This window comes from Hemiscyllium ocellatum, chromosome 24 (assembly GCF_020745735.1).
Source record: "Hemiscyllium ocellatum isolate sHemOce1 chromosome 24, sHemOce1.pat.X.cur, whole genome shotgun sequence".
NCBI classification, from domain to species: domain Eukaryota; kingdom Metazoa; phylum Chordata; class Chondrichthyes; order Orectolobiformes; family Hemiscylliidae; genus Hemiscyllium; species Hemiscyllium ocellatum.
In genome coordinates, this window is record NC_083424.1 from 47,036,908 (window position 1) to 47,053,660 (window position 16,753).

The 16,753-nt window shown below is 43.3% G+C and overlaps 1 protein-coding gene across 3 annotated transcripts in view; it reads left to right on the plus strand.

Moving 5' to 3' along the window:
* Positions 1-4,253: 4,253 nt before the first annotated feature.
* LOC132827391 (coiled-coil domain-containing protein 117-like) overlaps positions 4,254-16,753 on the plus strand; it is a 37,930-nt gene continuing 25,430 nt past the window's right edge. For 2 of the 3 annotated variants that reach the window (XR_009645994.1, XM_060844056.1), the window contains exons 1-3: positions 4,254-4,319; positions 6,513-6,626; positions 15,377-15,737. Coding sequence is in view for 2 of the 3 variants with exons in the window: in XM_060844056.1 (XP_060700039.1) it covers positions 15,421-15,737 (317 nt within the window). In the remaining variant the exon portion in view is untranslated. Of the gene's footprint in view, positions 4,320-4,455; positions 4,523-6,512; positions 6,627-15,376; positions 15,738-16,753 lie in introns of those variants that run through there. The other variant, XM_060844057.1, reaches the window with a different exon arrangement.

The window sequence follows — 16,753 nt, forward strand, 5'->3', positions numbered from 1 at the left end:
ACTACACAACACAAATTTCTCTCTATTTGGTTTACTTTATCGCAGTTGTTTATTTCTACCTACTTCATCTCTGTGTTATTAAAATCATTTATCACTATTATCACCATATCCCTCAGTTTCCTCAAACTCTGAAGCTCACTGTTAAAGGCAATCTGGAACCCTGACTTGATATCCTGATCTGGTTCACTTGTGTCCAGCATTAAGGTAATGAATCATGTTTGGAATAATTGTACTATGCTGTATCTTGTTGATGTACTCGAGGTATGGCTGACCCACATTCTGTAATAATCATACATGGTCTATTTCTCAGCTGTAGAAAAAGCAATGCCATCCTGTTTCTTCAGAATGTCCCGTCAGGCACAGAGACAATGCAAGATCACAACTGATCTGTTGTTCTGATGACCATGATTTTTGGCTTCCAGCTCCTTAACCAGAATTTCTGCACTGGCTTTAAGGTTGGCAGAGTTTTCACTGTATGTTTATAGTTGTACTATCGCTGCTGCTTTTCGCTGTGAATTTCTCCTTTACATTTGTTACAAGAATTGTGTCCTAAAGCTGATGTATCTGTTATTATCTTCCTTCACATTAACAAGTTTGCTGGCAACACTCATTATTCAATGGTGTTACTCTCTAACTGAGTTTCCCAGTCTGGATTCTTAAGCACTTTACAGTTGTTTTACTTCACTTTCTGCCTTTTTGTTGGACTGAGAATGCAGTGGAAAACATACCACCTGGGTGTTGCTGACCCCTAATCTTTATTCATGATTTAGATTTGATTAGATTAGATTCCTTACAGTGTGGAAACAGACCCTTCGGCCAACAAGTCCACACTGACCCTCCGAAGAGCACACAGACGCATTCCCCTACATTACTTAGATTAGTTTGGATTACTTACAGTGTGGAAACACATTTAAGACACATTGTTTGATACTAATTCTTCTGGGAAAGCATATATTGCAAAAATCCTTTTCAGTGTTCTCATCAGAGTCTGCTGCAGGTGAATGAAGTCCTCACACTTCAATCCATCTTGAGTAATAGTCGACCAGAGCTAAATACATCTTCCCTCTAAAGCCAAATAAATCTGTTACTAGGCTTTTCCTTGGCCTTCCCAGAAATCTTGATTAAATAATTTATTCTGTAGATATTTGGTTGTGTATGACACGTTAGGCATGACAAAATCTAATCCTGTATGCCTTTGGAAATGCCTAGTCACCATACTGCTTTGTTCTTGCTCAACAATTTCTGATAACTAGATGTCTCCTGTGGAGTTTCTGTAAGATTTCACTTCATATCGACTTTGGTAGAACCATCCTTTGGCCATATGGCAATAAGTCTTCCATTATTTTCAATTTTTGTTCTTCATTTTTTCATGGTACCTTTCCATTTTTTCTGGTTTCCTGGACTATATTTGAAACACTTTATCTACTGCACTGAGGACAATCCTTGAAAACAGAGCTCTCTGATCTTTGTGCACACCTTGTCAGGCTTATCAGCTGCAGGAATTTGTCTAAGTCTTCCTTCGGTTGTTAGTGGTTATTGCAGTAAAATAAGACTCTACTCTGATAGGGCCTCAGTGTGATTGTTGAAACTGTCTTCCCTGCCACTGAGTTCTTGTTGGAGTCCTTTTCATTATCAAGCTCACTGCAATACAGTTTTTCCGTATCAGTTGCCCCCTACCAAGGTGGAAAACTGAGAGGCAGGATCAGCCTATATGATAGCCTGGAGATCATCTAGGGAACTACTGGAGAAGGGTATCACTTAAGGTTCCTTGGCATTCATTGGAAATTATGTAAGTATCTGTGTAAAAAGTGCTTGCAACTCCTCATACAATTAAAATGAGTTGTCACCCAACCTGATCTATTGCATTGTTGCTCCCGATGTGGTCTCCTCCATACAGGGTTGAGAGAAAAAGTGAAGACTGCAGATGCTGGAGAGTCAGAGTCAAAAAGTGTGGTCTGGAAAAGCACAGCAGGTCAGGCAGCATCCGAGGAGCAGGAGAGTCGATGTTTCAGGCATAAACCCTTCATCAGGAACATTCAACATTCATCATTCCTGATGAAGGGCTTATGCCTGAAATGTCAATTCTCCTCCTCCTTGGATGCTACCTGACCTGTTGTGCTTTTCTAGTGCCACACTTTTTGACTCTCCTGATTATAAGGGAGATCAAATGCAGACTTGGGGACCGGTTCATGGAGCATCTGCGCTCTGCATACATCAACCAACCCGACTTTCCAGTCGCCATCCATTTTAATTTCCCTTTCACCCCCCGCCCCCAGCAACATGTCCATCCTTGGCCTCTTCCACTGTAAGAGTCGGAACAATGTAAACTGGAGCATCAACACCTGATCATTTGCCTGGAGAGCTTTCAGCCAAATGGCCTCCATGCTGGCTTCAGCAGCTTCAAATTCCCTCCATCCCCAGCCCTATCCCATGTCTGGCCCTACTCCTCCTCTTCCTTATCTCCTTGACCTGACCCAACTTCCTACTCACCTAACCAGATATTCCAAGTACAAAGGACAATCCAAGCAATAATAGATCTGAAATGCCAACTGCTATCATAACCATGGAACCCCAGTGCTCTAACATTGGCATTACTACTCTGTGTAATGTCTGGTGGGCAGATGCATATCAGCTCAAACAACAAGATGGCAGATGCACCTTTTTCTGGAAAAGTTAATCTGAGAAAAAAAAAGTGTAGATTATTAGTCGGGGTAAATACAGGATAGGGAATGGGTCTGGGTGGGTTACTCTTCGGAGGGTCAGTGTGGACTTGTTGGGCCGAAAGGCCTATTTCCACACTGTAGGGATTCTAATTCTAATTCTAAAAGAGACTCTGTTGGGTTCTCTCAGCCAGCCTGCTGTGTACTAAACAAATGCCTTATAACCTTTCTCCATCATCCTAATCCCCAGAAGCATCAGTCATCAATCCATATGCCCCAACTTTAGAAGCAGCCAAAAAGGAATTATTCAGTCTTGTTCACTTTTTATCATATGTCCAAAAGGTAGTCATGCCCATTATCCTTTGGTGATATCAATGCTAGAACTGGGACAGCCACAAAACTCTGTAATGCTGTTTTGGAAAGGAAGGAAGGCAAACACCAGAGTCATCCTCTAAACAAAATGCCTCAAACATGGATTGGATTTCCTATAGAATAATTACTGCACATAATTGGCTCAAAAAGCACTTTGGGATATCCTGATTTCTTTTCATTCATTCATAAGATGTTGGTATTACTGTCCATCATTAGCTGCTCCTGAAAAAGTGATGTGAGTGTTAAGTTTTCTTCTTGACCTGCTTGAGTCCATTTGGTGTAGGTACCATAATACTGCTGTTAAGTAGGCAGTGATAGTGAAGAAGTAGTGCTGAAAATGTGTTGCTGGTTAAAGCGCAGCAGGTCAGGCAGCATCCAAGGAACAGGAAATTCGACGTTTCGGGCAACTTAAGATAGTGAGTGGCTTGGAGAAGAATTTGCAGTTGGTAGTGATTTCGTGCATTGCCTGCCCTTGTCCTTCTAAATAATAGTGGCAATGGTTGTAAGGTGATTATATAAGAAGCGTTGAATTTCTGCAGTGAAAATGCATTATATAAATGAAAGCCATTTTTATTCAGTTGATGTTGAATGTTTTCCAAAATTACCTACATCAGTAATTCTAGAAAAGCCAGCTCCATTAAAGAAAATTTAACAGAACTGCATTCACCAGACTTTTTGGTACACCATACCCTGCAGGCAATAAAAGTTTTGTTGGCAAATTGTAAGTAATTGTGGGTTGCAATTAGTGAACTTTGTTGTCCCATGCTTGACTTTTTGATATTAAATTTTAAACTGATATTTTAAAAACTTAAACCACTTAGTGAAGTCTAGATTATTTACATTAATAAAACTAAGTGGTTTAAATTTAAAAAGTGGATTTCAAGGAATTTGCCCTGGTATAAAATAGAATATATCTTTAATGAGATTTTGAAAAGAATATTTCTCACTCCATACACACATGTTTGGGCTCCTTTAAAATTAAGTTTTAATTTTAAAAGCTTCTTGCAGGTGATCAAAGCCCGACCAAGCGGCTATTGTCAATGCCATCAGTGATACCTGTTACTTGCCACGCCGTCATGCGCCGATGCTGGCCTTTCCGCCCCTAACAAAGATGGCGATTTAAGTGGGGCGGGGCCCCCTCTGGCTTTGCTTCTGCGCGTGCGTGAGGCGCCCGATTGTTGGGCTGCGTCTCGGTTTGTTGCCGCGGTGACGCCATGACGTGGGAGGTGGAGGCGAAAGCGGCGGGGCAGAGCGGGCGCGAGACGGAACGGAGCCTTGCACATCCAGGTCGGTAAACGGAGGGGGAGAGAGAGAGGGGGAGGGGGAGGAGGGAGAGAGAGAGGGGGGGGGGAGAGAGAGGGGGGGGGGGGGAGGAGGGGGAGAGGGAGAGAGGGAGGGGGAGAGAGAGGGTCTGAAAACGGAGGAGGCAGTGAACAAACAAACAAACCGGCGAGGCGATGTCGTGGTGATCGGAGGGTGTTTTGAGCTCGGTTCGTTGACCGTTGAGCCCTCGTGCTGGCTTCAGGGACTATAGGGGGCTGCGCGCGGGAGAGAGGGGGGTCGTTGCTGCTCGCGCCCGCCGCCCGCTCCATCAGTTCGTCCGTGTGTCCTCTGACACTGCCCGCTGTGTCCATGGACATACATCGGGGAGACAGGCCGCCTACTTGCGGAACGTTTCAGCGAACACCTCTGGGACACTCACACCAACCAACCCAACCCAACCGCCCCGTGGGTCAACACTTCAACTCCCCCCCCCCCCCCCCCCCCCCCCAAAAACAAGGACATGCAGGTCCTTGGACTCCTCCATCACCAGACCACAGCAACACCGCAGTTGGAGGAAGAGCGCCTCATCTTCCACCTGGGAACCCTCCAACCACAATACCTCGGCCTGTCACCCCCCCCCCCCACTCCGGCCTGTCACCCCCCCCCCCCACTCCGGCCTGTCACCCCCCCCCCCCCCACTCCCCGCCTGTCACCCCCCCCCCCCCACTCCCGGCCTGTCCCCCCCCCCCCCCACTCCGGCCTGTCACCCCCCCCCCCCCCCACTCCGGCCTGTCACCCCCCCCCCCCCACTCCGGCCTGTCACCCCCCCCCCCACTCCGGCCTGTCACATCCACCCCCACCCCGTCACCCACCCCCCCCGTCACCCCCCCCCACCCCCCCCACCCCGGCCTGACCCCACCCCCACCCCCAGCCCCCCCCCCCGCCACCCCCCACCCCCACCCCTCACCCCCCCCACCCCGTCACCCCCCCCACCCCCCACCCCCGTCACCCCCCCCCCACCCCGTCCCCCCCCCCACCCCCACCCCCCCCCCCCCCCCCCCCCCCCCCCCCCCCCCCCCCCCCCCCCCCGGCACCCCCCCCCCCCCCCCCCCCCACCTCACCCCCCCCCCCGCCACCCCCCACCCCCCCCCCCCCCCCCCCCCCCGTCCCCCCCACCCCGTCACCCCCACCCCCGTCACCCCCCCACCCCGTCACCCCCCCCACCCCCCCCCCCCACCCCCACCCCCCCCACCCCCACCCCCACCCCGTCACCCCCCACCCCCCCCCACCCCCACCCGTCACCCCCCCACCCCCACCCCGTCACCCCCCCCCCCCCCACCCGTCACCACCCCACCCACCCCCACCCCCCACCCCCACCCCGTCACCCCCACCCCCACCCCCCCGTCACCTCCCCCACCCTGCCACCTCCCACCCCCCGTCACGTCACGTCACGTCACCCCCCCCACCCTGGCCCGTCACCCCCCCACCCTGGCCCGTCACCCCCCCCCACCCTGGCCCGTCACCCCCCCCACCCTGGCCCGTCACCCCCCCCCACCCTGGCCCGTCACCCTCCCCACCCTGGCCCGTCACCCTCCCCACCCTGGCCTGTCACCATCCCCCCTCACACTGACACTGACCTCTCACCCTCACCTTACCCTCCTTCCCGCTGCTTGAACTGCTGTGCTCTTCCAGCACCACTGATCCAGAATCTGGTTTCCAGCGTCTGCAGCCATTGTTTTTACCTCCTCCCACCTATCACATCTCCATCGCCCCTCCCCAAGTCCCTCCTCCCTACCTTTTATCTCAGCCTGCTTGGCACACCCTCCTCATTCCTGAAGAAGGGCTCATGCCTGAAACGTGGACTCTCCAGCTCCTTGGATGCTGCCTGACCTGCTGCGCTTTTCCAGCAACATTTTCAGCTGCTGCTGACACCATGTAATGTGTATGTGTCCGAGCTGTCAGTGCAATCGCAGCAATGCGCTGTCTGCAGCAAACGTGCGTAATTAACATTGTGGACCAGTAACGATTTGAAACGTTTATTTCACGTGGGTCGCGCTTTTGTTTCCCTAGCGCTTGTAACGGGGGTGCTGTGAATTTTCATCAGTTATTGGTGCATTTATCAGAAATCTGCCCTCGGCCGTCTTCTGGCGCACCGTGTGCAGAAGCCTGTTTACTCTCGGCGATATGACAGCCCAGCATCTTTGTGTGTATTGGCAGACTGCCGCCTGATGTAGCAGCCCAAGGTGTAAACCGGCGTGGATTATTGCAATATCTTCCGGTCACAGCATTAGATGGTCTTGCGCCTGCTTTGACATCGTAAAGGTCGAAAAGGTGAGAAACGTCTAGAAGTTTCCAGAACAGACAAAATCCAAACGCCAGGCGGCGTCCACGGTGCCAGTGATAGGGCCGTTTGTAACAAATAGTTTACAGGGCCGTTCTGATCCCACAGAGTATTAGAGGTCGACAGCACACTGTTTTTATTTAAAATCCCGTTTGATCATCTTTAAACCATTTTCTCGATGCTTTGATCCACGAGGGACTATGTTATGGATCAGTGTTTATGCCGGATAACTTGATTGTGTTGCAACTAATGCACATAATGGAGTCTCGCCTTTCAGAACATGAGTGTCTTCTATTCCGCATTTAAAAAAATCTAACCAGCCTGTTTTTTTAAAAAATGTTGTAACACCTCTGGACCAGTTAGTTGGGAGTTGAGTATGAGCCTTCTGGTCCAAGGGTATGAACCCCCTGTGTTCTGCACATACTTGTAATGTTTTAAATGTTTAATGTTAACGTTGTAAATGTTTTGTTATGAAGAATAGACCTCAAATCGATTTGAAGGTCCACGTTACAGGGCAGAAGCCCAATTAATAAGCCTATCCACTACCTCTGCACCAGGTAGTCAGTTATAAGGACAGGCTCGGAGTGTAGGAGGATGAGAGGTGACCTTACAGAGGTTTATAAAATCATGAGGTATAGATAAGGTGAATGGCAGTTGTCTTTTCCATAGGGTGGGGAATTTCAAGACTAGTGGGCTTATTTTTAAGGTGAGGCAAAAGGTTTAAAAAAGACATGAGTGAAATCATTAGTGTGTCATAGAACAATATAGTGCAGAACAAGTCCTTCGGCCCTCGATGTTGTGCTGACCTGTGAACTATTCTCAGCTTAGCCCCCTACACTATCCCATCATCATCCATGTGCTTATCCAAGGGTGGCTGAAATCTCCCTAATGTGGCTGAGTTGACTGCATTAGCAGGTAGGGCATTCCACGCCCTTACTACTCTCTGCGTAAAGAACATGCCTCGTGTGTGGCATGAACTGCCAGGGGAAGTGGTGGATTCAGGTACAGTTATAACAACGTATAAAAAACATTTAGATAAGTGCATGAATGAAAAATGTTTGGAGGAATATGGGACTAGTTTGTTTGGGATTATGGTTGGCAGAGACTGGTCGGACTGAATGGTCTGTTTCCGTGCTGTATCCCTAGACTCTAATCGAATTAGGTGCCGGGAGAGCGATTTGGCCCATCAGATCATCTCCATTTAATAAGATCAAGGCTGATCTTTGTCCATATTCCTTGATAACTTTTAGTCTCATTCTGCAGCAGTGGTCCCCAATCTTTTGAAGCACAGAATCACTTTAGAATTTAAGTCTAACCCTAAAAACGACAATAGTTACATTTTAGTGCTTTCTAAAGCTAAATAAAATAATTGTTTAATTTGTCAGCCTCTCACCAAGTTTTGGTATGATACTTGTGACTACACGTTATCTACTAGTGCTTTAAAGACTGGATAATAGTTTGAGAATGATAGTTGTATACTGTGCGTCAAATAGATATCTGAAATGTAAATGTGATACTTAGGCTTGATTATCTTCAAATGGGCGAATAGCACCAAATAATTCTGAGAAACAGCAAAGTCAGCTTTTTGTTTTAAAAGTGAAGAATGGAAATAGGTATTGTTCTGAGTCTGCGAAAATCTCAGCCCTTGATCTGACTTCTGATTCATTACATGTAATTATCTCCATATAACCTTGCTTTGTAAATCAAACCCTTATGGAATTTGATAGCCAAACCACCACCATCTATTTTGAAGTAACGGACTTGAGACTAACATAATATTTTCCATTATATTTAAACTCAGAAATCACCTGTTTTGAGTTCTTCTGCTAATTTCCTCAGGTGCGCATAGATGCTTTCTGGGCGAAACAATTTTTCTTTGTCTGGATGTCTTTTTTTTCCCCAGTATTTTCTCTGGACATGGGAAGTATTGATTTCTTTTATTTTTAAATTTAAGAGAATCACAGACTCAGTTTCAGTTTAAATGCACTCTCACCACTGAACATATGTGCTCAGTCTCTATCCTTTCAATGTAGTTTGCAGTTCTGATGTTATACCAGTAAATAAACTGAAGTTAATCAACAGTTTCAGGCATCAGATCTCACCCCTAGACTGAGAGAGAGGAATTGTTAGGAAGATGTCAGTCACATCCCACAGGAGGTAGCAGTCTGGTGGGAGGATGACAAAAAAACAAGTTTTTGCAGGACCTTCCCTCTACTTCAATGTGATGGATTGGTTCACTGCAGGCAAAATTGAGTTAGTCAAGGAAGCAATTAATTGAGGTGATGAATGGCTGTTGCTAGAATTGAATTTACAATCTTAACTGTTTTTAATATGAGAAAAGTCCACAGTTTTGCTCGCTATTGATTGCTGGTGGATCATACAGTGGTAATTGATAGGAGGAGAAATTGGGATAATCTATGCAAAATCCATAAAAGGCTCCAGCTGTGACAGTAAGGCTGGTGCACATGTGTGATGGAAGCCAGATTCTTGAGATTGATTTTTTTTTCAGGCACGTTTTGAATTTGCTTTAGACATCCTAACCCCTTGTGTTCTTTCTATGAAAATCAATTAGGGTAAGGAGATGTCTTTAGTTACCTCCTTTTAAAAACTGTGCTGGGTTGGTCATGCCAGTGGATCCATCAAAAGGTTGCAAGAAGCATTTACAGTATATCAGGTCCTGCTGTAGATGCTGAAAGATTCTGAAGGCAAACATTCAACTCTCCTTGCTCCTGTGGAAGTGCCGAGTGACATGTTTTGGAATACCATTATTTTTCTATGCTTTAATAGTCTTTGTGTGAAGAGTCAGCAGCCATTGTCATACAGCTTTAATTATTTCCTCAACTGAGTGGTTTTTGTGTTTTTCAGAAATTGCAAACGTGAAATGATGTTTTGCTGCAGGCCTTACTTTATGCTGATTTAGGAAAAAAAACTTGAACTTCCAAAACTCTGTTCATTTCATCAACTTTGTTTTTCTGAAGTTTCTCTTGAACAGTATATTATCCAAATGGTTGTATGGTGTCATTCCAAATTCACCCATCTACTTATCAATGTACTTCGGTGACATTTAATGCACTCACTACCTTTTTGCACTTGTGAACAGAAATTCTTTTCCATTCTGCGTAGGAATTGTTCAGTTTTGGTTTCTTTTTAGATGGTCCAGGTTTGTCACTCATTTTGTTACTTTACCTTGCAATTAATGATGTCGCTGTGCTGTTGGCCACGCTGCAGACAGACTTCTGGAACACCCAGAATGTTGTTGTTGCTTTCAAGTGTAGATGCTCATCTCTGGTCATGATTTGTTTCTGCAACCCTGTTCAGCTTGTGTTGCATGGATATTGAATGTCAAATGCAGCTGCTTTCTCCAAATTTCTTCTTCTTCCTGCATGTACCTATTTAAATAAGTAGTTGAAGAAAAAAAGTCTGGAGAACGGCAAAGATTGGACAGAGGTGTGGGACTAGCTGAGCTGCTCTTGTCGAGAGTCTGCATTGATGTGATGTACCTCTTCAGTCCTATATTTATAGTACTACAGTATCACACATCATTTCCCAGTATATTTCTTATTCATTTGTTTTGCATCCCACCACAAACTTACTTTATCTTGCAAAACCAAATCCTGATGCAACAAGCTGGCAAAGCCAACACTTTTCTGTAGCTGCTTGGCATTTGGCAGCAGAAATCATGTGGCAACTTGACGATCAACGTGCACATGGATGTGGGGCAGGTGGTGAGATAATTGTCAGAGATTGTAATTGGCTCTGGTCAATCAACCTGCATGTTGGATATTGAGACTTCACAGCTTGCTCAGAATGCCTTTTGGTTTTGGAAGTCTTCTGAATTCTAAAAAGTACTCTGACTCCTTGTTGATTTGTGACCTGGATTTGAACCTGTACTGCCACTTGACTAAATTGTGGCAGTTTTACAAATCTGATTTTCCATGATCCTTACTGCTTTTAGATGACAATTAGTTTTGTGTTAAAATGCATTAATCTGGCATCAATTGTCATTTGTGGAGGAGCAATTTATTGTTTGCTGGTTGGGCTAGAATTTATTGCCCAAAGTGCCAGTTAAGAGTCAACCATATCTGACCAGACCAGGTAAAAAAGGAAGATCTTGTGGCCATTGATAGTGGTTGCCATTAGGATAGATTTTACTTTTACTTTTTTATGAAATTGAAATTTTAGTCATCTCATATGGTGGGATTTGAACCATGTCTCTAGAACATCAGGAGAAAATGAAGACTGCAGATGCTAGAGATCAGTGCTGAAAATGTGTTGCTGGAAAAGTGCAGCAGGTCAGGCAGCATCCAAGGAGCAGGAGAATCGACGTTTTGGGCATGAGCCCTTCTTCAGGAATCCATTACTGAAGAAGGGCTCATACCCGAAACGTTGATTCTCCTGCTCCTTGGATGCTGCCTGACCCCTCTAGAACATTAGCCTAGGGTTCTGAATTACCAGTCCAATGTCATTGCTACTGTATGATTATCTTCCCCTCCATTTTAATTCTGAAAGATCTTGATTCTGTTGTATTCATTTCGTGGGATGAGTGTCGCTGGCTAGACCAGTATTTATTGGCCCAGAGGCCAGATGAGAGTCAACTACATTGCTGAGAGTCTGGAGTCACAGACCAGGTAAGGGTGGCAGTTTCCTTCCATAAAGGACATTAGTGGACCAGATGACAATTGACTGTTTTCATGGTCATCATCAAACTCTTAATTCCAGATTTGTATTAAATTCATTCTACCAGCCAATCTGGTGGGATTCAAACCTGGGCGCCCAGCTATTTACTTGGATCTCTGGCTCAACAGTCCAATAATAATACCACTAGGCCATTGTCTTCCTGAAGATATAATATTATAAATTTCCTAATATAGTTTCTTCTATTTATTCCTTTCATATCTTGAAATCTTGGATTAAATCATCCTTCCTTCTTCTGTATTCTCAGAAAGACTCATTTGTTAAGTGTGTCCTTGTAATTTAAAACTATCATTCTAAATCGATACTGTTCTTCCAAGGTCAATTTATTTTGCTTAAGATCTGGTGTCCATATCCTGTATTCTGCTCTATTTTCCTTGTGTATAGTGACTGACCTACTGTGTCCCCACATTAGGCAAGACTGTTGGAAGTGGATTTCATTCACTTTTTTTAATCAAGACAGTATTTTTGTGATTTACAAATGTCAACTTTAGCTTAGCACAAAAGTTAGATATGTGGCTTTCTGCTGTATCATCTAAATTTAATAATGTAGATCTTTCGTAGAATGTTAATGATGTCCTGTATGTAGAATAAATGTCATTATATGTACTGTCTCATGCTTCTCAGTCATTTTCTAACCTAATTAGTGTTTGACATCAAAACCATGAGCTTCAACTTAAGCTAGTGGTGCTTGGTAAAATAAAAACTGCAATTTTATCAAATGTGTTTTGGAAATCCACAAGTATGATTGATGTACATTCCCCAGTTCACTTTTTTTTCTCTCATTAGAAGCGGTGAATGAGACAATCTTTGGTCAACTGTGGCCTACCATTTACAAAATAGTGCTGGTCATCTCTAGTCAACTGAAAACTTCAAATGCTCAGCCACCCAATCCTTAAATATAAATCTACGACAGATGTTGGTTAGATTGGTCTATAATTCCTCAACTTGCCTTCTCGTTTTAAATAGTAAAAGAAGAATCTGGTCAGTGTGGAAACAGGCCCTTAGGCCCAATAAGTCCACACCTACCCTCCAAAGAGTAACCCACCCAAAACCATTTCCCTACCCAATTACTCGACATTTACCCCTGACTAATGCACCAAACCTACATATCTCTGAATGCCATGGACTGTTTGGCATGGCCAATTCACTTAACCTGCACATCTTTGGATTGTGGGAGGAAAGCAGAGCACCCGGAGTAAACATATGCAGACATGGGGTGAATGTGCAAACTCCGCACAGCTAGTCGCCCAAAGCTGGAATCGAAATCGGGTCCCTGGCGCTTTGAGGCAGTTGTACTAACCACTGAGCCATTGTGTCGTCTCAAATAGTGAGTCACGTCTGCCGTTTTCCAATATGTACCCACGATAAAGGAATGGAATAACTTTTCTCTGCTCCATTCAGATCCCCCCTGATTGAGCACCTCTATTAAATCTTTTCTCATCCTTCTTTTTCCTCAAGAAACAGTCCCAGCTTTGCCAGGCTATCTGTAAGTTCCTTTAAAATGTTTTCTGTACCTTCAGATGCCTTTTTAGCCTTCCTAATAGGTGATGCTCAAAACCTGATTATATTGTCAGCAACAATGAATAAATAGCTTGTATTTCTATAGTACCTCTAACATAAAATATACCTATTAGCAGGTAGGGTGAAAATCAGGGGATTGTGACTTAAATTGATCGGAAAAAGCACCAGAGCCCTTTTGAGGCAAACCTCCATTCAATCTTGAAGTCCTGGTTGCCTGTCATTTTACTTTACCACCTTGCTGAACACTGACTTCTCCTGAATTATTTCAATAAAGTTCAATGTGAGCTCTAGGCACTTTCCACCCTTATGGATTCAGTACAGAGTTTAGTAGTTTCAGATCATAACCTGTTTTTCCCTTTATTTTGTTTCCTTTTTTATTTGCATGTTTTGTATTTTCTTTTTGTTTCTCTAGTTTTTGGTTTTGGGTGGCAGCTTTTCCATCATTTTGCCACTCACATCTTTCCTGCCCATATTTATCACAATGGCACTCCATCATGGTTCTCAGTAACAATCCTTTGATCATTTAGTTTATCCTTTTCTTTGGGACATGGACTTGAAATATTATTCCTTTCTCTGTAGTTGCTACCTAACCTGCAGAGTATTTTGAAATTTTCTGTTTTTGTTATTTATTTTGTGTGAATTTAATAGGCAGGTAACTCTGCTTTTTTAATCTTGTGTAAGATGCACCAATGCTGAAAGGAAATTTTTCAGAAATGTTGAACACCTATGGTGAAGTAAGTGTTGAAGGCAGTGAATATTCATTTGATTTCTGCCTCTGACTTAAAATGAAAAGTAAAAAGTGAATTGTAGTTGTAAGTATTGAGTTCCTGTAGCAATTCCTTTACAAACCCTGGGAGTAAAGTGAAATGCATGGCAACATTCCTATGAGATTATAGGTCAAATTTGCCTAACCTTGTTTTAAGAAAATGACTCCACGTTTGGATTGAAAAGAATTTTGTACCCTAAGTTTATGTTTGCATTCTCAATTTTACTGCTTACAATTTGTCTGTGCCACGCAGGACCAAGCACTCTTGAGTGGTACCTAATTCAATATCTTAAACTGTCACTTGCTACACGACCAACTCACTTGCAGTGTTGTGCACCACCTGCAAGATGTACCAAAGTAATTTTCCAAGGCTGCTTTACAACATGTTCCTAACCTGCAACCTTCATCACCTAGAAGATTTAAGGACATGGATGCTCACCACCTGCACGTTCCCCTCCAATTTGGGGTCCTTCAATTTCATTGGGTTAAAATCCTGGAAATCACTCCCTAACAGCACTGAGAGTTGATATTTGCTCCCCACTCGCACCCCCATGGACTGCAGTGATTCAAGAATATACTTTAGGGCAATTTCCACTAGCCAATAAATTCTGGCTGAGCTGGTGATGCCCATATCCTGTAAACAGATACTTTTACTTAAAAAAAAAATTAGCCTTGAAGGAACCTGTGTTGAATCATTGTGGCGATGCAATATCCTTTTGTTCTGAATGTCTCTTGGTAAGGAAACATTGCAGTTTGATTTTCATGACCTGAACTTTTTCATGCATAAAGCAGATCTTTGTGGTAAGTGAAGAATGTGGAAGTCATCTTAGCTTTTGTGACAATGCAGTGTATTTTACCAGAGAATGGGCAGACAAATACAGCTAGCTGAAGAATTGTTTTTGGACAGCATTGACTTGCCGAATACTTTTAGTTTGGCGTTCTTCTCATCAGAAATGAAGATGGGTGTTATTACTATTCTAGTTTTTGGGTGATTTCTGTATTATCTAGCTGCTTAAATGGATCTGGAATTTTATGCTTATATGTTCATGACCTGCAGCAAAATATTTTACATATATGATTCTAAACTTTTTTTTTGGATGTACCCTTGTGATACCTTTAACCAGGCCAGGCCTGTGCACCAACATTTAATTCCATTCTTATTATTAAAATGTTGAGTTAAACCTTTCATTGTCAATAGTCTGAGCAGGACAGTAGTATTGCTGAGTGAAACTGCATTCACTGTTATTGCATTAAAGTTGATGATGTACATGTCTTGATGGCATGAAAGTTCCTGGGACCTTGAGTCCTCGCAGCTGACCTGTTTGAAGTGTGCCCATGCGTTCAGTCAATTTTGGTCTGGTATGGTGAGTTGTATTTAGGAAATCAATGGCTACCAAACATATAAACATGCTTTATTAAATAATACAGCATAAAATGCTCATTTACAAGGCTGGTGATAATGTAAAGTCTAATGTGCATAATAATAAGCTACCAATTTTATAAACTGCACTCTGTGTAATTACCCTATGTAGCAGAAATGTGTTCATTGAGCATCTTAATGCAGCAATACAACTTTTTAAAAAAATGTAATGAATAGCTATGATTTATTAGTTGCTCTATAGACCTTGATTCATTAAATTAGCAAGATGTTCTGATGCATGGTTAACATCTCATTAATATTTTAACTTGCTTTGTCTAAGACTCCTCGTCAAAAAGATTTCTTGTTTTTTTTTTCTTACATTTGTTCTCCTCTTATAGGGACTGACCTTTTTAAATAACTGAACTCTGTTGCATTTTCTGCTATGGTGATGGCACACAGCCTCTGTTACAACTCATTGACACCCTCTGGCAGGCAGCTTTTTCAGTCTCCCACACTGGACGTATATGGGAAAAATGCATCATGTGCTGCAGCACGTATCCAGGATCCACTGTGCTGGCAGACAGACTGTTTTGTACCAGCATACTGTAATTCCACTACACATCTGGAAGAAAAAGGCTCTAGGCAGGGAGATGGAATAAGTGAAAGCATGGACACCAGTATGGAGTCTCCAGGATATAATCCAATGGTAAATGGAATGAGAACAACTACTACAAAATCTGAAGTGAAGCATCCTCCTTTGTGAGTATTAAAAATCCTGTTACTATCACTAGCAAAAAGAATCTAATTCTACCCATTTTTGGAGAAATGGGAGAAGATTTGAGTGCCTTCTGTGCCATAGCTAGTAGTTGAGGAAGAACAGTTATTTGGCAAGACTAAGGAAGTTCTGATGAGTTTTAATATCTCTTTCCATATTACTATTGAAGCTGATTCCCAATGCTGTGATGCAGCAGCGCAGTGTTCTAATTAGATGTTTTAACATGTTAGCTCAATGTAAGGTGAGGTGGGGAATGGTAATAGGAATTGAAATGGAGGTAGAATTTTATTGCCGTTTTCACACATTTGTTCAAGAACTTCCTGTACTTTGAAGTCGAAATAAAAGTATTTTGAAATGGAAAGGACTTTAATATTTGACCTTCCTATTATAAACTTGTCAGAAAGGATGGGGCTGTGCCCTCTCATTGTAACTTGTTTTATAAATGACTGTTTATGCCTTTGTTACTTCTAGATTTCATTATTTCTACATGTTCAAGGCTGTTTTTCTGCATTCCACACTCTGTAAACCTCTACCAAAACATTAATCTGTCATCTCTATGCTCGTAATATTGGCTCTTCTTTAGTCTTTCATGGATGTCAGTGTCACTACTAATTTTCCTTGAACTGAGTGGCTTGATAGGCCATTTTAAAAAATGGTTGAGTTATCCACATGATATGGATTAAAGTCATGTATAGGTCAGATGGGGTAATGACATTTTCCTTTCTTTTAAGGGACATTAGTGAACCAGGTGGGAATTTTGCATCTGTCATTTATAGTTGTCATTATTACTGAGATTGATCAGATATTCTACATAGTCATTGAATTTAAATTTGATTTGAGCACATCCGAGAGCATGGGCCTCTGGTTTACTGGTCTGGTGACATTGCCACAATTCCACTATCTCCCCTATTAGTCAAGCAGACCTTGATTTATAATTATTACTGTGTTTTAAATCCCTCAAAGGTCAAGTCTTTACCTGCCTCTAAGATGCTCAAAACTC